The sequence below is a fragment of the Chelonoidis abingdonii genome, chromosome 1 (genome assembly GCF_003597395.2).
Source record: "Chelonoidis abingdonii isolate Lonesome George chromosome 1, CheloAbing_2.0, whole genome shotgun sequence".
Lineage (NCBI taxonomy): Eukaryota > Metazoa > Chordata > Testudines > Testudinidae > Chelonoidis > Chelonoidis abingdonii.
Genome location: NC_133769.1, coordinates 56,509,322 through 56,534,738, shown reverse-complemented (window position 1 = coordinate 56,534,738; position 25,417 = coordinate 56,509,322). Strand labels below are relative to the sequence as shown.

Here is a 25,417-nt window from a genome sequence, read left to right as displayed (position 1 = left end):
TAGTTTTCTTTTCTTGTCTACGTTTATGTTAGAGCGATTTTGCTCTTTGTAAACATGCATATATAGTGAGGCATTAAAATTTTAGTAGCAAATATTATAGCAAAACACACAAGCACATTTAACATACAAATGTAGTAAGAAAATAGTATCAAACAAAACAATCCATGCATAAAAACATGCAAGAGATGATAAGAGTACAGATGAAAACTTACTTATGCAGCTTCTTGTATTCTTTGACTTATTGTATATCCAATAGGGAGGGGTTTCTAAAGCCCAGTATAACTTTAAAAAATGGAATAAAATTTCCTGTTTAAACTAATTATCTGCTTCTGATAGAAAGATATTTACTCTGGATGAACACAGAAGCTGCTAATATGTGAGAAAAAAAACGTAACCCACTATACTGGACATACTCAAGAAGAGAAAAATCACTCATTATGAAGATGTTCTATAGGAATGCTTGCTAGAATGGACAGACATTTTCCGGTAGAGGCCTCACATACCCAGTCGGGAGTTTTCCTTCCTGCCAAGGAGTACTCTAAAAAGGTATTTTGTTCTTTTGTCCCCCACCCCAGTGTTTAGTAGCATTAGCCCAGATTTCAGAAAGTGATCTAGCTAGATTCTTTTAGAAAGAATTTTGCTGTACAGCTCATCTGAAGGGGGGACTCAAAAGCAATGCTTTATACTGAACCTTTGCCAGGAAGAGAGAACATTGCCTCTACTGTTCCCAGCCTCAAAAGACTCAAGGAACGGAGCCAAGGTGTTTAATTTATTCACAGATACATACAGGAGTCTTGACTTTCTGAACTACTGAAATTTTACTGTTAAGCAGAATGTTGACTGGGAAGGTTTTGGACTTCCCTGCCCCTGCCACTTTGAGTGAGTTACAATACAATCTTTGTGCTCTGGTGCTTACTGGTTCTGAACACACCTACAGATATAATTTTGCATACCTGTTTTCTGGTATCACTAGCCTCCTCTGGCTAAAAGGTTACTAATAAAAACCTTTTTACTGAAACTGCAAATGTTTGTGGGGCACTGCTATTTAGCATTATGTTTCAAAAGCTTTCCTATAGCAACATTTTAACACTATGAGCATTAATGTACTGTAAACATGAAACAAAACAAAAACATTATGATTTTAGAAAGTGAACGCTCTTTCAAACTGGCATGTTAATCACTTGCTTTGTTATCTGTAGGATCATTATTTCATATTGCTTAAACTACTTTACATATTAGCAATCTATTTCCTTAAATCATAATGTTTATGTAGTAGGTGAGACCAAAATAAGATCTACTGGATAACTGTCCATGGCCCACATTGCTTGGAATGAGCAAGAGTGCCTAGGAAACACAAACCAAACAATAACATTTCATCAAGAACATGCTGATATTGCAACACCTTCTTCATCAAGACATCAATATATTTCCAATAAAACCCTTTCTCTGAGTTAAATGAACAGCCATAATTTATTCTCATATGAAGACACAACTGCTGCAAACTTTCATGCACTAAAATCTATTATTTTTCTATGGCAAATATGTACGGAACACTTCAAATACTTAAAGCTGTCTTACGAATTATGGTATTTTGTAGTTTAAGTGATATAAACATCATCTGGAAGCCAATGTTTGATGAAAAAAGAAACATTCATAACTAGAGATCTTCTTATTTATCATTCATCCTACTGGTATATGATATATTCAAGGATTACATGAAATATTTACTTAAATCATATACCTAAACTCCTGATAACTCATAACAATTTTAGATCATGCTTCTGGAAACTAAACTGCTAATATTGAGATTGTTAATTTTAAAAATAGATATTCTGCTGTGTTACAGTACACCATGTTATTTAAATATTGCACAATAGGTTCTAATTCAATTCAAAGATGAATTAGAAACAATTTCAGCTTAAGTGCACAGAATTCAGAATGAATGTGTTCTTTCCCATAACATAAATGGCAGGGAAACAAAGTGAACTGAAAGAAGGAAAACATTCATAGTCTACAAAGTAGATAGGTTGGCAAGTCTAGAAGTTTACAAAGTAGTTTAGCACTGCTGAAGAAAACGATAGCAATATGTTTTAGCTACAGTATCTCCCCACTAACAGCAATTCAATGTTTCAGCACTTGGCATATCACAATTCTGAATGTGAGACAGAACTGGTAAGGTGTGCCTCACCTGGACCTGTCTCAAACACATCCTCTGAACTCACAAAACCAGACAGACCCTCAGCACCAACCCGGACTTTATATGATGTTCCTGGTGTTAAACCCTTTAACACAAAGAAGCTCCGAGAACCATTTACAATGTCTTTTTTCCAATCTTCTTTGCCTATAAAAATTTTAGGAAAACAACAAGTTGGAATATTTTAAGTTACTATCTGCTACTCTAAGTTATAGTCAGAACACTTTCTATAGTCAGTTGGCTAAACTTGGATTTGCTGAACAAATAACTGCTTTCTCCAAAAAGAATATAATTTTAGGCAAAATAATGATTGTCAGTACTATACTGCATGCAATATCAAGGAAAAAAACTATCTAAATAAGAATGCTTATTTTGTACTTTTGTTCCACTGCATTACAGATAATTATTTTCCATCTATTTAAAGAAATGTGTTTGAATTTGCAATTATAAATTATATAAAGAAAACATGTAATCACTGAATTTGATAATACTGCTTGCACTTTTAATCAATATTTACTTTTGTTGAGGAATTCTCTTTAAATGCTGAAGATGATGTGGAAATAGTTTCTGATTGTTCTGAATGTCTTCCTCACATTTGTGTACATCTTTTTCTAAAATCATCTCAAGTGATTCTTAGCAAAGTTCAGAACAAAACTTATACCTTTTCATAAGCAGGCTTAAAATTACAGTCGAACCTCAGAGTTACAAACACCTTGGGGATGGAGGCTGTTCATTATTCTGAAATGTTGTAACTCTGAACAAAATGTTATGGTTGTTCTTTCAAAAGTTTACAACTGAACAATGATTTAATATAGCCTTGAAAGTTTACTATGCAGAAGAAAAATGCTGCTTTTAACCATCTTAATTTAAATGAAACAAGCACAGAAACAATTTCCTTAACTTCTCAAATCTTTTTTTCAACAATCTGTTTTTTTTAGACGTTTAAATTTAATACAGTACTGTACTGTATTTGTTTTTGTTTTGTCTCTGCTGCTGCCTGATTGCGTACCTCTGGTTCTCAATGAGCTGTGTGGTTGACTAGTCAGTTCGTAACTCTGGTGTTTGTAACTCTGAGGTTCTACTGTACACTGTCTTTGGTATTTATTCACCACTTAAAAGGACAGTGTAGTGGAAGTATCTCCATTTTATCAACTCAGCACCTTAATGTTAATGCATAAGGAGAACTAAATCAAACTGCCCTTCCAGAGGATTAGAGCTTTATTTTTGTTACTACCTACATGCTAATATGTGGGTAGAAGTTTATTGTTCCTAATATGCTATTTGGTTGCTGCTATTTTAAGGGATAACTTAATAAGATTTGTTTTTGTTTGATTCTTTTTTGTTTTGATATATGTATTTCTATTACTGTAATTTTCTTAGGACATTTAATAGAACCACCACAATTTATTTTCACTGCAGGATTGTAATCACTCCATGATGAACAGCTTCAGGCAGTTAAACGTAGTAATGGCTCTTGTTCACAAGAGTTAATAAAGTAACACAAGGGAACAAAGGCTTATTTTCTAAGCATCATGTATCCCAAAGAGCAGGAATTTTTATTACTCTATTAATATGACTCAGTCTGCTAGATCAAATTAAAAGATATTTTTCTAGACATTTAAAAAACTAACAATAAAGCTAGATCCATATATGCCAAATTCAGTTATTCAAATATTTTAAAATATATCTCAGCACTTAGAATAATTAAACGAAATGACTTCTTACTGCCTGCTACACCATATTCAACATAAAAGTTCATATGATCTGGTCCCTCATACTCCCAACTGATATTGGCATAGGTCTCAGCAGAAGATGCAGTAACATTTCTGATCCTTGGATAAACTGGTCGCACTGAATACACAATAGAAAAACAAAGCAAAATATGAAATTGTGGCTCCATGCATATAATAAAATCTATCTTAAGAAACCACTATGCTAATTTGGACCACATATATGGAATGTACGGTTCATACATACTCATTGTTTCCATTACTGAAAATTAGTGACTAAATTGTAGCATTAGCACATGCAGTAGTTGAACAGGAGGTAGTCACTACACTATTAAATTAGAAAGGAGAACTAAATCTATGAACTCTACTGGCATGGCCTAGACCACTAAAATTGCCAAACACTTTAAAATACCAAATTGCCAAAGCCTTGGAAAACACTATCGTTTAAATCTCTTGAAGTACAATGCAGACAGCTGAAAAGTGAAGAGCATTCTACAGGTCAGTCGGTACTGGGAACTGTAGGAGAAGATGTATTGTAAAGCATGTACACAATTTCCTTGATTCCATGTAGTATTTCACAGACTTTGAAAATTCCTCACTGCAGGCCCTGCATAGAATTTTGCTTTTCAACTATCTCTATTGAATTTATAATGATAAAAAGGATCACAATACCCTTATAAAATGTTGGATGGACAGTATGTATGACAGGGGATGTTGCAAAAAGGGTTTCTGAGTATCCTTCATCACCAGAGATAGTAGAAAAGAAGAAACATAAAAAGAGTAAAAACAGTTTTACATAGGAAAATAATGTTTAAACAACACAGCAGACAACAGAATCTTACCTGTTAAGTGAACCAACACATGCATATTCTAAGTACATGCAGGTTTCTTTACAAATAATTGTACTTGATAAAATATGAAAAAGACAAGGTAATGGAAATTACTCTGAAAGCAAGCCAGATTACAGATGTGCTAAACCCTAACATTTATAGACGAGCATTTCTTAAATAATTTTAATTAACGTTTCAGACTTTTATTTTAAATACTCTATTGACAATTTAGCCATCAATAGTAACTCTCCCCCACCAAAAGAGCAATTAACTATTTTTAGATTCTAGTTAATGTGTCTTAATTCTAATCCATTCTTGAGAAGCAAGTAATCAGTATGCAGACACTAACTTCAAGGGAAAAAAACAAGAGCCATATAATTTTATTTTCTGGTTCTGGAAAATTGAGTGAGGTAGGACAATCCTACACACTCCTTGAGAATCTCTGGGAGATAGTATCCTTTTGTTTCTCTAATTTCTATGATTTAGGAGGTGGAGACCTACATTTTCAATTTTCCATTTATTATGGATAGCACAATTTTCGGTGTCCAGCCTCAGAATACCTAGGAACTTGATTTTTGAGGCACTTAGCATCCACAACTCCAACTGACTTCAGTGGAAGCTGCAGTGCTGAGCACCTCAGAAAATCAGGCCCTTCATGTTTCACGTTGGTAACCCTAAAATTGAGGTACCCAAAATAAGTGGACACTTTTGAATCTGTAGGTTACAGCATCCAGGTTGTTAGTTCAGACCTTAGTCAAAAATAGAAATTCAGCTAGTCAACTATAGTAAACCTGGACTCAGTCAAAAGTGGATGGTTTTTGTTTCTGTTTTTGAACAATATAAAGTGGATAGCTAAACAAAAAAGAGAAACAGAGGCCCAAAACTTCAAAAGCTCACTTTTAAAGAAAATGACTGTACTGCTTGAAAAAACCAGCAAGAACCACATATTGGTGTAACCAGTACCAAAACAGTCTGGTGTGAAGGGTAGAAATCAATATTTTGCATAGTCAAGAAAGATTCATTGGAAAGAATTATCGATATTATGGATATTATGGTATTATCTTATAAACACTGCCAAAAAGACATTCCCTTCAACATGAGGTGCTTTCCCTGGACGAGGAGAAGGCATTTGGCTACAATGAGTAGGACCAGTTTCTTGTGGATCCTTAAATAGCTATATTTTAGCTCACTTCTTTTAAATAAATATATTTACTTTATAATTCTTCAGTCGGTTTCAGTATTCTTGTTTGCTCAATGCTATTAAGTAAATAGGTTCTTTTTCACAACATATGTCATCTTGAAATCCATGTAAATAGAAATCCAGACCAATTCATTTACTAAGCGGTTTTCCTTCAGAGAGCAATGCATGAAATTGTTTTTCTGTGCAGATATTCTGCTGTTGTGCTATTATTTGTCACTGAGGTTTCCACTTCTAGTAAAAAGGCACTCTCTCTCTCTCAGATATAATACCAAGAATACTTCTCAAAGGCCAACAAAATACCACAGGTGAAATCCTAGCCCAAGTCAATAGAAAAACTCCCATTGACTTCAGTGAGGCCAGGATTTCACCCCTCATGTGGAACCAGACAGACTAATACTCTACAAATTAGATTCATAAATATGAGGCACTCAATCTTTGCCAAATTAATATTATTAAATTGTAAATGAAAATACGTCTGAAATTTGTTTTGCAAACAGGTCACAGGATCTTGATGGTGCAATTCTCAGGTGCTATCACACATTTTTTAAAATCCTGCCAAATTTATTCTTTTCCCATGTTCCTAACTTTGTTAACTCGGAGGATCAAATATTTATGGATTTGCTTTCTGCATCTTGAAGAATAATGCAATTCATTCAAAATGTGCTGAGGATAGCCAATTTTTAAAAATATTCATAATATTATAGACGTGTGAAAATCTCATTCTAAGTTTCCTCTCTTAGTTTGTGAAATTAATTCTCCAGATTAAATCTAAAGAGAAAATGCCTCATTCCAGCAATACATGTATGAGGAATATGTTTGTGGGTGATCTATTCAGAGTGAAAAATAATAGCGACACTGGTTAGAAAATGTTACCATCCTTTAAGGCACAAAAAACTTAAATTATTATTTTCTCTGAAAAGATATTAATATTTTTAAAGTTCATTGTTGAAAGGAACAGGATCATATGTAGCACACTGGCATTCCACACCCAACCCTGCAGCGAAGTCCTGTTCATCTGACTTGTGCAAGTAATCCCAGGAAAATGTGATCTGAGGTCCAGTCTTTAATATATATTTAACACTCCTTCTGTCCCTCCCCCAAAATAATTAAAAAACCCAAACAGAATAAAAAAGCAGCTCCCCTTTGTTTCACTCTCTCACACAGCTTCATTGTAAGGTTTCAATTACACCCTAAACCTACATCTCTTATTTTCTAGTGTCTGCAGAAGTCAGTATGGTTCTTAATGGCTGGCCAACTTGAGTTTAATTTAGTTGATTAAAAAGTATCATCTATATCTTCGTGCTGCTTCTTTGTTTGTTCTTTGTTTACTGGGCTAACATTTTTACCCTTCTATGTCCTTTCCACATCTTAGTATCTCCAAAAAACACAAGAAGCTGTTACTACAGAACCTTGTTTGCATCATCTTGTACACAAAGGAACAAGAAAGTTCTGACAACACAGGATTCCTCACTGAAATTCACATCTTACACCTATTAATAAATGGACAAAAATTATTTCCATTAAAGCAAGACCATACATTTATTCAGTTTAGAGCAGAAGTAGCACCTGCAGTATCTCCTTAAATATCACTTTAGTATAACACTTAATTCACTAACGTGAAATAAACACCTGAATACTTACTGCAAGAACTTATAATTATCTGCTGCACCAAAACTCTGCAATAACAGATGAACTCATTTAGGACTTGATCCAATGACCACTGAAGTCAATGGAAAGAATCCCATTGACTTCCATGGGTATCAAGTCAGGTTGTTAAACAGATGGCACCATTTTTAAATTAGAGAGGCTTAAAATCTGAAATACCCATTTCATACAGTACTTCTAGCTGCAAGTTGAGAGAGAAAATTACATACAAACTCATTGGGATCATTCTCTCTGTAAATCTCTCAAAGATGTACAAAGCAACTAAATGATGGAAAAACATTTTTACAGTAATTAGAACAGTGGTTTAAAATAGTCTTTTTCTTTAATCCACTCTTTTGGCAAGATCCTTTTAATCATAAAAGTATTGAAGAGATAGAAAGATTCTTGTATCAGAGGGGTAGCCGTGTTAGTCTGGATCTGTAAAAGCAGCAAAGAGTCCTGTGGCACCTTATAGACTAACAGACGTTTTGGAGCATGAGCTTTCGTGGGTGAATACCCACTTTGCTGACATGCATCTGACGAAGTGGGTATTCACCCACGAAAGCTCATGCTCCAAAACGTCTGTTAGTCTATAAGGTGCCACAGGATTCTTTGCTGCTTTTAGAAAGATTCTTGTGATAAAAGATGAGCCAATCCCCCTACCTCCCAATGCAGCAGAGTTCCTTGCAATTCATTTACAGTTGTTAAATCCAGTCTAGTGAGGGAGTTTACTCATTCTCTCATGAGATTATTCCATAGCCTAATAATTTCCATGTCAGGAATTTTTTTCTGATATTTATATTACTGTTTTATTTTCTTCATTTCATCCAACTAGTTCTAGTTAAATCCCTCAGTCCACTATCTAACCACATCACTACTCTCCTTCATCCTATACTTCTTGTTTACCTCATTAACGTTTTGGTCGACTTTGATCATGCCTTCCCAAATCATCTCTCAGCCAGACTATACTGTATATATTACATCCCAAACCAAACCCTGACCCAAAAAATCTACATTAAAAAAAGGAATTTAGATTTCAAAATCAAGTACTCATAAGTTAGCAAATGCCAGATTTATTGTTGCCTGGGGAAAATAGTTTTTAATTACATGATCACATACTATCATTATGCTTATACATAAGGGCATTAGGCTGAAGTCCTGACTCCTCCATACCCACTTTGAGGTAGCTAGAGCATATAATGAGCATGTAGTGAGTTAATACTGAGCAGTCTTTGAACTTAGGAGAGTGCAGCAACTGCGACTGTGCCTGGTCTTGGCAGGCAGAATGCAAGATACATAATGGTCCTTACTCATTTGCGCACTCAAACAGGGGTCAGCCACAATCTGGTCCTTAGTACAGTAACTCCTCACTTAACGTTGTAGTTATGTTCCTGAAAAATGTGACTTTAAGTGACATGATGTTAAGCTAATCCAATTTCCCCATAAGAATCAATGTAAATGAAGGGGTTAGGTTCCAGGGAAATTTTTTTCACCAGACAAAAGACTATACTCACACACACACACAGAGCATAAGTGTTACACAAACAATTTAATACTGGTATACAGTGATGATGATTGTGAAGCTTGGTTGAGGTGGAGGAGTCAGAGGGTGGGATATTTCCCAGGGAATGCCCTACTGCTAAATAAACCAGCAATTGACTGAGCCCTCAAGGGTTAACTCTCACAACACTCTACAAGGCAGCAGGAAAGGAGGGACAGCAGACAGAGACACTCACCCTGTGTGTGAGAGAAAAAATGTGCATTTCCCCTTTAAGTAGCTGACCCCAGGCTTAAGTACACTGCCTTGTTAATTAAATCAGCTTGCTGAGACTTGAGACCCGCAGCTACTGTCTAGAAGTTCCCTCCGTCAGTCTTGTGTCCCCCCTGCTCTATGGAAGATGGGGTAAACGAGGTGCAGGAGCAGGGGGGACACCCTGACATTAGCCCCCCTCTGCCCCCTCCCCCCATACAGCAAGCAGGAGTCTCAGGGAGCAGCTCCAAGGCAGAACGCAGGAGCAGTACATGGCAGTGGGGGGAGGGACAGCTGCTGCACAGGGAACTTACGGGAGTGGGGGGCTGACGGGGGAACTGATGGGAGGGCTGCCGGTCCACCCTGGTTCTAACCACCCACCAGCTAGCTGCATCAGGCTGTTCTTCCTGCAACCAGTGGACAAAATAGGTGGCTGCCAGACGATGTTAGAAGGGAACATTTCACAACTTTAATTGAGCATGTTCTCTAATTGATCAGCAACTTAACAATGAAACAACATTAACCAGGATGACGTTAAGTGAGGAGTTCCTGTATTTGTTTCATTCATGTACTGGGATAAAAGATTTATAGGATGGCAACTGTCAGGATGGCACTCTTTGGCCGGGGTGTGTGTGTGTCCATGGGTAGGTAAATTGGTACCTCTTTTTTTTCCTGAAATATTCTGGTCTCTCCAAAGTTGTCAATGATTTTTTAAAAACAAGTGTCAAAGGAACAGTAAGTTTTATCATAGGTTTTAAGGCCAGAAGTGTTGATTATGGGCAACTACTTCAACCTCCTGCATATACAGGCCACAGAATTTCACCCAATAAACCCTTGACCAAGTCTTATAGCTTGTGGTTGAACTAGACCATGTCTTTTAGAGATTTCTAATCTTAATTCAAAGACTTCAAATGATAAAGAATCTACTATATCTTTTGGCAGACTATTCAATCACTAATTATATTCCCTGTTAAAAATTTGCATCTTATTTCCTTTTTGAACTTCTCCAACTTCAGTTGAGAGCTTTTGATCTAATTAGACTGCTAGAACTGCCAGATTAAAGTCCCTCTGGCGTTGGTAAATTCTCCTTGTATACGTAATTGTAGACAATGGCCAAGTTGCCTCTGTTCTTCATTCTCTTTGTACTTTAGGTTCAAAATCAACCCAACTGTCTGATTTATGATCAAATTCTCCACATATACTCTCATCTGATTCTTATAAATGGTTATTTTTATACGGTCTTCCTTGCTTACTAATTGTTCAGATTTCTTTTCTAGGTTTTTCTTACTGAAGACAGTACTTTGAATAAAGAGTTCAGTTACACAGCATCATTAATTTTATACCTGTCCTTTTTTTAATTAATTAACTTATTTTTCCATAAGTTTTAGAAAAATTGGGGGGATTCTTTTATTTTTTAAGTCTGTCTCATGCACTGTGTTCTCATGCTGTACGATACTTCATGTTACATAATACAATATGATTTCTGCAGCCTGAGGTGATGAAAGCCAGGGATCTGTGTGGTTGAATACCCAGAGCCTGTCGTAAATCTATCCAAATTCTTGCTTTCTGGGTCAGCACACCTCTAATGGCAATTAACCTTTGCCTCTGAAAACAATGCATAAAAAACAGTTGACATGAGCTCTGAAACTGTACCGATGCCAACTGGTTAAAAAAAAAAAAAAGCTTAGTACTCTTGTGAAGAAATGCCTATTCGGTAAGAAATAGTAAATGTGCATTAAATTCTGCGCCCCTGCAACTATACAATAGCGCAGTACAAGCAGTAATTTGATAGTCCATTTGCTCCACAAAGAAGAAACTGGATTACTATGAAGCAAACCAGTTTACACAGGCTGATTGATTATTGTTCAGCTACCTCTAACAGATTAATCTTTGTTAACGACTCTGTAGCACTGATATGATGCTAAAATATAGCTGGCATCAGTCAGTGACCCTGGCTCCAATCCTGAAATGGGAAGCACTGTCTGGAGCCCCATTAGTTTCAGTGGAGCTCTCTTGGGTACAAACATTTACCTGCCTGGATCTAATGGTAGGATCAGAGGACCAGGACCTAACTAACAATAATCTTTCTTTAAAATCAATGATAACCCGTTTTTAATTAATCTGTATAGCTATGTATAACCTTCCAGCCATTCACTAACACTGTTCCTCTAGATAACTAAGATACAGATAGAATACATAATCGGTAAGATGAGTAATGAGATATAACAAAGTTTTAAAACTGAGACGGATAATTTTTTCAATATTTAGTTCAATGAATAGCTAATTAAATTCCCTCAGTAATGATCCAATCATGTGACAAACTCACCATCAAACATGACTTCATATGGATCCTGAAATCCCTAAGTCCTGCAGCAGTACACTACTACTCCATGAAGAAAGTGGTGGGTTGAGAAGGAAACATACATCTCTAGACTTCTGTAGAGTGAAATTATGTCGAATATATCTATACAACTGCACCATTCTATTTCTGTTTATTGCCGTATTGATAAGACCTGCCTTTTATGAGGCACTATTGCAAAATTATAGGTAGATGAGGAATAGCCTCAAGAATATAAAACAAGAAAAGATGACAGGTAGCAGATTCTGCCACGAATTGACAGGACAAACAAAGAATTGTGTGAAAATGAATTTTTGTTAAAAGACAGATTGCACAATGAAACTCAAGAGTGCATTGCTTTTTTAGAATTAGGAGATGCAAGTATTAGGTTACTGTCATGTTATAACAGCAGCAGAGAATCCTGTGGCACCTTATAGACTAACAGACGTTTTGGAGCGTGAGCTTTCGTGGGTGAATACCCACTTCGTCAGACGCAGGTCATGTTATGTGAGTTGCTGAGAAGATATTCTACTAGTAGAGTGAAGCAGGAAAGTCACCTTCCTGTTACACATCCTGTCTGGACCATGCAAAGTTAAGGCAAGGAAGCAATGATTGCATGCTATTACCAAGAAGTCATTATTACCTTCTCTAGTCTACTCTCCCAATTATTATGAGTATTGAAGGGGGATTTGAGTAAGGAGAATGAAGTGGCCATGCTGACCAGTTACGAATGGGTGTTCAGCATGTAGGGACGGGATGGAGGAAAGCATGGAGACATTCCATAAGAAAGTGGACACATAGTGCATTAAATCTGGCCTCATTGATGGAACCAGTGGACAGGGCGTAATACAAAAAAATACTAGGACAGAGCTATGCAGAGCCTCAAAGGCAAGGACAAGCAGCTTGTATTTGGCACAGTAAAGGAGGCGGAGCCCCCTGAACGGACTGAAGGAAGGAGCAGGGATGATCTTAGCTGCAGCATTTTATATGGAATAAAAGAGGTAGACTACAGTGGTGTCAGGGAAGCCAAAGAGAAGGAGGATGCTACAATAAACAAGACAGGAGATGGTAAGTGCCTGAATATAGAGTTTTAGCTGAAGGAAAAACAAAGTAGTTAAGGCATAACTAATCTGACAGACCAAACTGTCTGACAAATCAGGCATTCTTTTATGATTTCACAAGCTCCTGTAAAGACAATTCCACTACAGTACTCCACATGTGAGCTAAGAGCTCATGACTGGCTTTTTTTTCTGGGCTGGACTGGTGCTCTTCTCTATGCACTAAATACCACCTGATTTGGGATCTGAGGAGAAAACAACTAGCAACAGCAAGTCATATTGGACACAAGGCTGAGTGTGCTGGAAATCTATCTTAAGTACTTATCCTAGTATCTGAGCACTGCACCATTTTTCAGTGTATTGTCACCTCATAAGAATCCTCTCAGATACCATTAGACCCATTTTTTTCAAATGGGAAACTGAGGCACACAGAAACTAGGTGTCTTGCCCAATGTCAGGCAGGAAGCCTGTAGGAAAGCAGGGAATCATACTTGGCAAGTGCCCTAACAGGACCATCCTTAATAAGTAGTCTCATTTCTTCCTGCAAGCACAAATTTGCTGAGGGTTCTACTGAGATGACCAACACCCTAGCTAGCTGAAACTAGGAGACAAGAATGCTGCTGAAAATTATTTTTAGTCCACAGCAAACAGCTACATATTGTATATGCAAGTGATACAATTAAAAAGGGATCGTTTCAAACTCAGTGCCCACCTTATCTTTTTGCACCAACCAAAGTAATATTTTAATGATTATCATATGGGATTAATATAGAGAATAAGATATTATCCTAATGTATTTATTTGATTAGAAGTGTTAACATACTAGTGCTAATGGTGCTGAAGATTATGCAAATAAATGTGCCTCTCTGTGAGTGTTATGTCAGTGCATCCCATACGCTCTTGTGACATTTATCTTGCTGGTTCCTCAAATTTCATTCTCTCTCCCTTCCTTAATGACTTATTTATAAGACCTGATGATAGAAGGTGCTTGGTGGGACTGAAGTCAAGTAATTACAATGATGTATTTCCAGTTGCTTCAATAAAGTATATGTATCCAGCTTCTTAGTCAATGATCTCTTTTATTTCAGTAGTCTCAAGTCCAGCCAGTTGATGGATTGCAAAAGAAGCATCGGTACACATTTATGTAGTTATCTACCTTCTAAGTGCCAATATTTGATGTGGTGAATGTGTTTTATATATGCAGTTTTTAGATTCATGCATTTTAATCAGCTGTAGCTAAAAAAAAAAAATCACCTTTATAAGGAGCTGCATATTCTGAGTAAACAGAAGTCATGGAGAAGGTCAAACAGAACAGAGTTAGGAAAGTATCAGGAGGTAGACGTGTTAGCCTGTATCCACAAAAAAAAAACCAAGGAGTCTGGTGGCACCTTAAAGACTAACAGATTCATTTGGGAATAAGCTTTCATAGGTAAAAAAGCTCACTTTTTCCATGCATCTGAAGAAGTGAGTTTTTTTACCCACGAAAGCTCATGCCCAAATAAATGTTAATCTTTAGGGTGCCACCGGACTCCTTGTTGTTTTTTAGGGTTAGGAAAGACAAAGATCATATGTTTAAATTGGAAGGTAAATAGAGTGTGACAGGGTGATTTATCCAGTTAAGTGAAGACTGTTTCCGTCTTCAGTGATCTGGGCAGGTGCAGGGAAAGGCAGATTTGCATGCCAAAGGGGGTTTTGAATCTCCTGCTTCTCCTTTGTTTTGTTTGGGTTTTGTTTAAGGATTCCTGAGAGTGGTAATATTGAAGGGAATGGGAGCTCATTTCTTTATGCTCTGCCAAGGCCCCAGGGATTTTCCTACTTGATGTAACAGTGTAGTCAGCCCTGAGAATCTGGTTATGGGGGTTCATGTGTACAGGAAGTTAAAGTCTGAACAATTCTTTCTCCGTTTTACTTTATCTAAATTGCTGCAATATTCTGTCTTTCTAACTTCTCACAGCAGGGCGAGGAAACCATCTCTTCCCCCAACCCTTCCATTTTCTTTTTTCCTATTTAAAATATCTATTTTACATTATGTGAAAATTGCAGGGCAATTACTTCTCTACGTTTTGATTTAAAAAATTCTGGGATGCCTGAAGCAATTATCTTCCCCTGACAAGCACTATCATTCAAATCTGACCAATCCAGCTAGACGTAATTTAAAGAATCTCAAGTTTAGCAATCAACAGCTAAGTGAAACTGAGAAAACAAGGATACCATGGTTGTTTAAAAGATTAGAAACAGTAGTATACAGTGCATTTCAGAGTTCATTTCTGCTTGGAGAGACAGTAAGAGAAGTATTGGCTCAGAAGGTAGAGGGTTTATTTTGAGACTATGGTAAAAATGTTGAGGAATTATAGATCCTTAGTTTATTATAGCTTTGCTTGACCCTGCATTTTAAGGTGTGGTTCTACTCTGTGAATATGGCATCATGGGACTTGTCCCATTGACTTGCACCACACATGTGCTTCTCTTCAGGGGGTCAAGTAGGAAAAACAAATAGTTGTACTCTTCCAAGCTCTGCTTGGAAAATAAGCTCCACCCACTTGAGATGAGAAAATAAAATGCTGTTTTCAAAAGACCGTGCAGATGCTGAAAACTGGATCAAATGATCTACTAGGCTTTTGGGGCTTGGCTCTCCATCAGTGGGGTTCAACGCATTACTGGGCTCCTTGGGGTTAGCTCCTCCTTGATGGGGGGAAAAAAACAAGTGTTGCTGTCTCAGCTGTGGAAACAGTTAACTACGCTGATATATCAATTATCATCATTACTATCTGAGGTAACTCTCATTGAGATGAAAGAGGCAGCTCACATTTCACAGCTGTCATTTCAGGCTGTCCGAGAACTTACTTGGATGTCTTGGTTTCTGTTATATTCGGTTCATGTTTTCAAAGGTTTCTTTGAAATCATAAGAACTAGAGACTTTTTTTTTTTTTTTTTTTTTTAAGTACGGTTGAAATTAGACCCTCAGTTATACATGTGGAATCTTATTTTTCTTCAGTGGGTTTGTACAGTTGGAACTCATTGGGACTTAGCTTATGATGACCAAGAAGAACAAGAATGCAGTTCCCTTGCTCCCAGCTGTGTTGACCTTTCAGTAATAAATAGAGTAAAAAAGCAGTAAAAAGGAACTGATGTTAAAGTAAGCTGTATACACAACAGAAACACATCTGTTGTAAGAAGATACCACTTTTATAAATCGGATTTCAGAGTATAAACACTTTAAATTAATTTTGTCTGAGTCACCTGATACTGGATTAGAATTAAAGTATGTTCTTCACTGACTGATATCGTTAAACATATCTGACTGCTTTAGATATTTTTTCCACTGGACAATGTTTTTATATTGTCAAATGTATAAAAATGATTGATAGGTTACCTCACACATTTATTTATGATTCTGAGAATCCATTACCTTTCCTTAGGAAACAGGGAACTTTCATCAGGGTTAATTATGTCTTCACAGTAAACTGTATAGTTAAATCACTTATATGCATAGACATCTTTACGACTCATAACTACATTAAAATGTTTAGAGCTGCATATTGAAAATGCACATAATGGGCTCTGCTCTTATCTACTGTCTCAATTGCTTCCCTTTTCCAAAGCTATTACAAGAACTATACGTGTGAAAATACATGGAATAGGATGGTATTGTCTTCAAGATCTCTGCACAAAAGCAATTCTGTGTCTGACAAAGGGCCCAGCTACCTCACAAAGGAATAAACAGTGCTGAATCCAAAGCCAAAGATGAACATATGCCTCAAGCAGTAGATCACCAATTGAAGGAAACAGCCCTGAGTGCTCAGTCATAAGATTTGTGAGCCTGAGAAAGAGAAGAAAAGGGAGACAAAGAAAATTGTTGCCTATATGTTCAACCTGATACCTCCTCTATACCCTCTTTCTGTGAACAGACATATAGCAGAAGAGAAATTCACCTAAGGTGCTGTCAGTAATCTAACTCCTATCCATATTTAATTTGTAAGTGAAAGAAAGTTGACCAAATGGATAACAGTGACCATGGTTCAGAACAAGGATTACTCCTGAGGGCATTCTGCACCAAAAAATAAAAATTCTGTGCATAATATTTTAAAGTTCTTCAAATTTTGTCAAATAAATGTGGAGGCTCCAGCATGGCATTGGGGAGCACAGGTCACTGGCTGCATAGAGGTGGGAGATCACTATGGAGCTTCTCTCCCTCCCCTCCCCCACAAGATGTGGACTCAACGGTGAGGCTGCACCCAACCCTGACACAGTGCAAGGACCAGGCCTGTTCCAGAAACACCCCAGGGCACCGCCTCTCTGTGTGGGCTGCCAGGCTCAGCAAGGCAGGACCCAAGTGTAGAGGGTTTTAGTGGGGGGAATGTAGAGGGCTTTAGTGGGTTGAGAGGGTTCTGTGTGGGGCACTCTAGGTGTGGGCAGCTCAGTAGTAGATTTGGGTGCGGGGGGGATCTGGATGCACAGGGGATTGTTGGGGGGCTCTGGGTGCAACTGTAATCAGACTCTGCAGAGGTGTCCAGATGAAGGTGGTTGGATCTCAGTGTTGGGGAGATAGAGGTCTGGGTGTTGGGGGCTTAATGGGGGGGTCCAGATTCTGGGGGAGTAGGGGATCCAGGTGCAGTTGCATAGGGCTCGGTAGGGTGGGGATCTGGGTGTGGGTGACTCGTCGTAGTAGTCTAGGTGCAGGGGGAGTGGGGCTCATGGGGGGGAGGTCTGATTGCAAGGGTAGGGAGGCTCGGCAGGAGGGTCTGGATGCACAGGGGTTGGGCAGATGGGGGGAGCAGTTCCCTGTACCGGGATCCCTCCCCCTGCAGCTGAGGAGCAATGCATGCAGGAAGCGGGGTAGGGTGGGGTGGGGTGGGGGAGTTTACAGAGCTTCCTGTTGCTAGGGGAGAAATCTGAGGGTGCTGTGCAGGGGAAGAGGAAGTCCCATCCACCCGAGCTCAATCAGGACCAGCAGCTGAGCCTGGCACAGGGTAGAAGCTACCAGCTGGGTCTTCCCCAGTCCTGCCTCCTGCCCCACAGTGATTTCTCTCTCTGATGGCTTCCCTGGGCACCCAGAACATACTGTTGGGGAGGGTCACATGACAACTCTTGTGACTTCCCTTTGCTTCCCTGTCGGAAAGTCATTTTTCTGCAGAGAAGTAAAAAAATCTGTGGGGGACATAAATGCTGCACATGCACAGTGGCACAGAATTCCCCCAGGAGTAAAGGATGTTCTTCTTCTCAGATAACATATACTTGGCAGTATAGATGCTGGAACAGTTTTTATAGTGGAGATGCTGAAAACCATTGAACCAAACTGTAAACCCTGTATCTGATGGAAACCACTTTAAAACAGGGGGTGCAGGAGCACCCTTGGCACCCCTAATTTGTGCACCTATGCTCGGCAGAATACTTTCAATATCAGTTGTTGGGTACATCTACACAGCAAGCAGCAGTGAGTCCCAGAGCCCAGGTTGACAGACTCCGGCTTGCATAAAAATAGCTGTGTAGGTGCCTGGGCTGGAGTTTAGGCTCTGAAGTTTAGGTAGAGGGTTGGGGCTTGGTTCCAGCCCTCCACAAATGACTACACAGATTCTTTTAGCACTGTAGCATAATCCCCACTAGCCTGAGTTTGTTGAGCTGGGCTAAGAGACTCACTGCCGTGGGCTGTACAGACGTACCCATAAAGGCTAACCTGTATAAGGTAGATGAGCTTGTGTGAAATAATGCCTGTTTACCCCATGCTAGTAAGAGGGTGATACTGCACCTAGACCCTGAACATACAGGACAGTGCTATACAACTTTATAATGCAGAGAAAGAATTAGAGTTTGCGGAAGTACAGCTAACAAATTCCTCTGGAACTTTGTAGGGTGCATCTTTATCAGCAAGGCAGCCTATTAAATAAACAGTTTCCCCAATATCAATGAATAGTTAATACAACAAAATATAGGCCAGTGTTTTCTTTCCTTACCAGCAGAAATCTGCTCATTTATAACACTGCAAAAATCCACACACTTATAAAATCATGCAGAGTTTTATTTTACCTTTGCCTGCACCTACAGCAGGAGGAAGAATACCAGCTTTAATGGGGGAAAATAAAAACAGGACACTATATAATTAGATACAACACCAGAGGGAACATATATATAAATATAAATTGTCATAAAAGCATGCGCGAAGTGAAATATATTAGATCAAGGGCGTAAGAAATTAAATACATACTTAGGCTAAACACTGATTATTCTAAAGTTAATATACATGCATTTATTAATCTTTACTGTTCATGCTTGTTAACATTCACTTTTTTAAAAAAGTTACATTTTATGATATAACCAGAATACATCTGTTAGATCTACTGGGTTTCATACCAAGCAATTTATGGCAGTTCCAACAAATTATAAGCTTACCAAGTATGAAACAAGTAAATCTAAAGCTTGCAATAGAACAGAATTTAATATTAGAGATGTGCAAAATTATCAAAGGCTGCATCACAAAATTTCCACAGTGATTTTAATTATTTAAATTGAATGTCCATAATGTTTTAAAGGATAGCACTCCCAACAGAAGAATTTTGTCCCAGATCCTAAATCTAAAATGCCTAAAACAACGTAAGCTTGTAAAGCAATACTCTTAGTCCTAAATTAACATGTGGCTGTCCCAGACTCTTTAACTGGTGACCATAAACTGGACTGGTCTTGATCTTAGCTGTGGTACTACATTTACAGTACACCCATGTTCCTAGTAGGCCCATGAGAGAACATTTAGACTGTATGTAAGTTATTGTGATGTAGAGATTTGTATTGTTTTAGACTTTATAGATTTTCTATTAACCAAACTGTAGCAGGTAGCATTTCATGACTTTATCACTGGATGAAGGACAATAACCAGAACAAAATATTGTACCTATGACCAAAAGTGGTCATGGAAGCAGAATAATATAGATATAGCATAGATAACTGGGAAAGGCACTTAAGAGTATGTAAAGTTGTATAAAACTTTGAAAGGCACGGCCTAGCCCAGAAAAGCAAGTAGCCTAGGTCTTGTAAGGAAAGTGATATACAGAGGTGGCTTTTTACACCAATTTTTTAAGCGTCACTTGTGCTACAAAAATTTTGCACATCTTTTCTTTAAAATCTGTTTTAAATCATTTATATTCGTGCACACTAAAACTAGATATGTGCTAGATAATTTTTAATAAAGAGTGCTTCAACATGGAAAAAGCACTAACATTTTGAATAAAACACATAGGATTCTTTAAACTTAGATGGACTTTCTTTATACATACCCATCTTACCTTCATCCATAATTGTTACTGCTTCCTCAGTTATTTGACTTCCAGCTCCAACTGATGTTTGTGCATAAAAGTAAAACTTGTATCGTGTGCTGTAATTTAAATTACTTAATATCAAGCTGGTCTCGTTTGCAGGAATTCTGATCTCTACCAAGGGGCCTAATTCATGAGTGCTGTTAACTGTCATTGTGAGAAAAGCATAAAGAGTTAGATGGTTTATCTTTGAATATCTAATTAGGAACACAATCTATATTACAGTTGTGTTAATTAAAACATTTTATAACCAGGTACTGCCTTTCTTTTCAAATTTCTCTACAGTGCTGTTCATTTTCTGCTATCTGACTTGATAAATCAGCTATATTCTGGATAGAGGCTAGGCTTGTGTGGCTGTGTAGGGGGCCTAAGGTGCAGTTTACTCCCTCCTGAGAATGCCAGGGAGACAGGGAGATATTTTTACCGGTAAAAAGACTAAGGGCAACATTTTCCAAAGCACCTAAATGACTTAGGAGCCTAAGCCCCATTTTGAAAAATGATTTTTTGCCAGATTTTCAAAGGTATTTAAGGGCCTAAGGATGAAGATAGTTGTCTAGTGGGATTTTCAAAAGTGTCAACGTAGGTTAGGTGCCTAAATGCCTTTGAATAAATAAAGTCACTTTGAAATCACTTATGAAACTTATGAAACTGGCACACCTGTTATCATTTTTCAAAATGGGACTTATGTGCTTTTGAAAAATATATCCTAAAAAACTGCTAAAACCGAATGAATATGCTAAACTACCTACCTAAGAATAAAACACACTAAATGTTGGTACAAAATAGTCAAATTATTGCTAACTGGTGCCAAGTTATTGCAGCAGTTGAACAGAAATTGAGGCAGCTGGGAGTTTTTTATGTGGGAGGCACTTATGGCTCCAAATGGTTCTAGGTGCATAGCCTGAGACAAGTGCATCCCAAGGGCAAGGCTGAGTGAGAAGTCATCTTGGAGATGAATTAAAATTAAGATACTTTCTGATATCAGTAGACGATTATGTGATTAAAGGTCCTCATTACTGTCATCACTGAAACACATATTTGTAATCTCATACACACACACTTCACAGTCAAATAAACCCCATACTGTTACCATGCAGAGAATAAAATATTCCAAATAGGACAAGCATCATCTTACCACTAGGTTTTTTTATATTCACAGTATTTACTTGAACATTCATAAACTGTAAATATATGCACATATGCACGTATTATATATGGTCCAACCAGTTTTTTATTTTTTGGTAACTGATCCATGCTTCCTTTCAAAATATAATAAAAAGGTATATATGTGCAATTATAAACTAAACAATAAAAAAAACACTCAGATGAACTTGCAGCTAGAGCCGCTCAATACAGACATCTTTTCATATTACACTAGCTAGGCAGGATCAGGTGTAGGCAGTTGCTCTAGGAGACACCAGCAAAGAAAACTCCAGCCCTGCATGAAGGAGTGTTTGTGATGCAGCAGGTGGAAATCTTCCCTTTACATTGATAATGAATTAAATATACCTTCGGCCACCTGGAGTGCTCAGCCAGTAGGAAGGATGGAGTGCACAAGGTGTTTGAGATGGCCACTGGTCTGCCCTGCAGACCAAGCACGGGCACAAGAAGAACTCATGCCAGTTGCTGTAACCCCCGCCACCTAAGAACATAAGAATGGCCGTACTGGGTCAGACCAAAGGTCTATCTGGCCCAGTATCTTGTCTACAAACAGTGGCCAATGCCAGGTGCCCCAGAGGGAGTGAACCCAACAGGTAATGATCAAGTGATCTCTCTCTGGCCATCCATCTCCACCCTCAGACAAACAGAGGCTAGGAATACCCTTCCTTACGCATCCCGGCTAATATCCATAAACAGACTTAACCTCCATGAATTTATCTTGTTCTCTTTTAAACAGTGTTATAGCCTCAGCCTTCACAACCTTCTCAGGTAAGGAGTTCCTCAAGCTGACTGTGCGCTGTGTGAAGAAGAACTTCCTTTTATTTGTTTTAAATCTGCTGTCTATTAATTTCATTTGGTGACCCCTAGTTCTTGTATTATGGGAAAAAGTAAATAACGTTTCCTTATTTACTCTCTCTACATCACTCATATTTTATATATCTCTATCTATCCCCTTGTCCTCTTTTCAGCTGAAAAGTCATAGCCTCTTATATCTCCTCATAATGGGACCTTCCAAACCCTAATCTTTTAGTTGCCTCTCTCTGAACTTTCTAATGCCAGAACGATCTTTTTTGAGAGTAGACCACATGTACACAGTATTAGAGATGAGCGTACTGGGTTTATATAGGGAATAAGATAGTCCCTTATTTTATCTCTTTAATGATTGCCTGAAATCCTGTTTGCTTTTTGACCGTGTAGCACACTTGCCGCATGGACATCTCAGAGAATATCTTATAGATGCAAGATCTTTGTTCCTGATTACATGTAGCTAAATTAGCCCCCCTCATATTTGATATGTTGATTATTTGTCCAAGTGATTACTTAACATTTATCAACATTAATTCATTTTGCGTTTTTGTTGCCCCAATCACTTAGTTTGTGGTCTTTGAATCTTCACATTGCTTGTCTACTTCTTGAGCAGTTTAATATCACGCAAACTTTGCCACCTCCACTGTTACTTTCCAGAATCATTTATGATAAATGAATGACTGGTCTATGAGGACTCTTGGGAACCGTTAGCTTACCCTCCCATTCTGGAATTTATCATTTATTCACACTTGTTCCCTGCTTTTACACTTCTCAATCCATGAAAGGGTCTTCCCTCTATTCCATGCAACTTAATTGTAAGCCTTGGTGAGGGACTTTGTCAACGCTTTCTGGAATCTAAGTACACTATGTCCACTGGATCCCCATTCCATTTTGTTGACCTTCAAGAACTCTAATGGTATTAGTAAGACCGATTTCCCTTTACAGAAACTATGTTGACTTTTGCAACAATTTATGTCTTCTAGTTCTGAGATTTTTTATTCTTTTAATGTTTCAACTTAATTTCCCGTACTGATGTTAGACTTCACTGGTCTGTATTGTGGTTTCTAGAGCCCTTTTAAATATGGCTTACATTTACTATCTTCCTCATTGGTACATATGCGATTTAAAGGACCAGGTTAAAACCTAGTTATAGTTTCGCAACTTTCAATTTGATGTTCTTTCAGAACTCTATGTGTGAACTGCATCTCTGGTCCCGGTGCATGGTTTCTCTTACGTTTATCAATTCAATTCAAATTCTCTAGTACATCTCAGTCTGTGACATTCCTCCTATTTGTCTCCACAAGGACTCACGTTTGAATTCCTAACTCCCTCGCCGATGAAGACTGACAAGATCATTTGTTTCTCTGACCATTTACATTTCTATCTTTAGTGCTTCTTTTGCTATTTCGATGTCCAGGCCCAATCTGGTTGTAGCATGTCTCTTGCTTCTGACTGTAGCCTTAAAACATTTTTGTTATTACCTTTGTGATTGTTTTGCTAGAATTCTTCAGACTCCTCTTTGGCTTTTTTTTAGTATACTTTTACACTAATTAGCACGTTAGTTCATTTCTATTTACCTCAGTAGGATTTGACTGGTCCCTTTTTAAAGTCCTTTTTATCTTCACTGCTTCTTTATTGGTGTAACCATGATGCTCTTTTTAGTTCTTTACGTGTTTTTTAATTGGGTATAATTTAGTTGGCCTTATTATAGTGTTTTGAAAAGATCTCCGAACTTCAGGGGACTCACTTGCGGTACTGTATCTTTTATTGCGTGTTAACTAATCCTCATTTTCATATCCCTTTCCGAAATGGAATGCACAGTGTTGCTGTTGGAGGTGTTCTTTCCACCAGAATGTTAATGATTATTTTGTCACATTTCCAGGCAGTCCTGCTATTAGTGGACCTCCTGCATTCCACTTTGGACTAATCGAGGTTGCCTGCCCTTGTGGGTTCCTGTACCACGCTCCAAGAGCAGTCATTAAAGTATTGGAATTTTTGTCTCTGCATTTTTCTGAGGGGATGTCCCGTCAATATGGGGTATTTGAAATCCTCACTATATGAGTTCTTTAATTTTGATTCTCTCTAATTTCCCTTACTTTCATCTCACTATCACTGTCCTGGCCAGGTGGTCAATAATAGATCCCTAATGTTATAGTCTAACTAGAGCATGAAATTACTGTCCATAAAGATTCTAAGGAACATGTGAATTCACTTAAGATTTTTACTTCATTTGATTCTATATTTTCTTTCACAAATATTGCCTCTCCCTCCGCCCCCCCTCACGACTTATTCTGTCCATCTGATATATTTTGTACCCTGGAATGATTGTGTCCCATTGATTGTCCTCAATCCACCAGGGTTCTGTGATGTCTATTATATCAATATCCTTCTTTATCACGAGGCGATCTAGTTCATCTTATTATTTAGATTTCTAGCATTTATATACAAGCACTTTAAAAAACTATCACTGTTTATTTGTCTGCCCTTTTCTGATGTGTCCGATTCTTTTTTATGTGAATGTTTTTTGTCTGATCTGGCCCCTAGATCATCCTCTTCCATCCTCTATTCCTGACTAAAACCTAGAGAATCTCTATCAATAGACTCTCCTCTAAGAGAAGTCTCTGTCCGATCCACATGCTCCTCTGAAACAGTCAGCTTTCTCCCATCTCTTAGTTTAAAAACTGCTCTGCAACCTTTTTTAATGTTAAGTGCCAGCAATCTGGTTCCACTTTGGTTTAGGTGGAGCCCATCTCTCCTGTATAGGCTCCCCACATCCCAAAAGTTTCCCCAGTTCCTAATGAATCTAAACCCCTTCTCTCTACACTATCGTCTCATCCACACATAGAGACTCTGAAGCTTTGCTTGCCTATCTGGCCCTGCATGTGAGAATGCCACCATAGGGGTCCTGGATTTCAGTCTCTTCCCTAGCAGCCTAAATTTGGCCTCCAGGACATCTCTCCTACCTTCCCTACGTCATTGGTACTTACATATACCACGACCACCGGCTCCTCCCCAGCACTAAACATACGTCTATCTAGATGCCTCAAGAGATCCGCAACCTTTGCATAAGGCAGGCAAGTCAACATATGGTTCTCCCAGTCATCACAAACCCAGCTATCTATGTTTCTAATGATTGAATCTCCCATTACTAACACCTGCCTTTTCCTAGTGACTGGAGTTCCCTCCCCAGAAGAGATAACCTCAGTGTGAAAGGATACCCTAACACCATTTGGAAGGAGGGTCCCAACTATGGGAAGGTTTCCCTCTGCTCCCATTGACTGCTCTACTTCCCTGGACCTTTCATCCTCCTCAACAGTGCAGGGGCTGTCTGACCAGAGGTGGGACAATTCTATAGTGTCCCAGAAAGCCTCATCAACATACCTCTCTGCCTCCCTTAGCT

The 25,417-nt window shown here is 38.2% G+C and overlaps 1 protein-coding gene across 23 annotated transcripts in view; it reads right to left on the bottom strand.

The window, feature by feature from the left end:
- Positions 1 to 25,417, bottom strand: part of NRCAM (neuronal cell adhesion molecule) — a 132,891-nt gene that overhangs the window by 25,779 nt on the left and 81,695 nt on the right. For 7 of the 23 annotated variants that reach the window (XM_032793805.2, XM_075065688.1, XM_032793787.2 and 4 more), the window contains 5 exons: positions 20,020 to 20,196; positions 18,770 to 18,805; positions 4,597 to 4,662; positions 3,920 to 4,045; positions 2,189 to 2,341 (listed from right to left, as the gene is read on the bottom strand). In XM_032793805.2, the coding sequence (XP_032649696.1) occupies positions 2,189 to 2,341; positions 3,920 to 4,045; positions 4,597 to 4,662; positions 18,770 to 18,805; positions 20,020 to 20,196 (558 nt within the window). Of the gene's footprint in view, positions 1 to 2,188; positions 2,342 to 3,919; positions 4,046 to 4,596; positions 4,663 to 18,769; positions 18,806 to 20,010; positions 20,197 to 25,417 lie in introns of all 23 variants that reach the window. The other 16 variants (XM_075065710.1, XM_032793727.2, XM_032793749.2 and 13 more) reach the window with 6 other exon arrangements.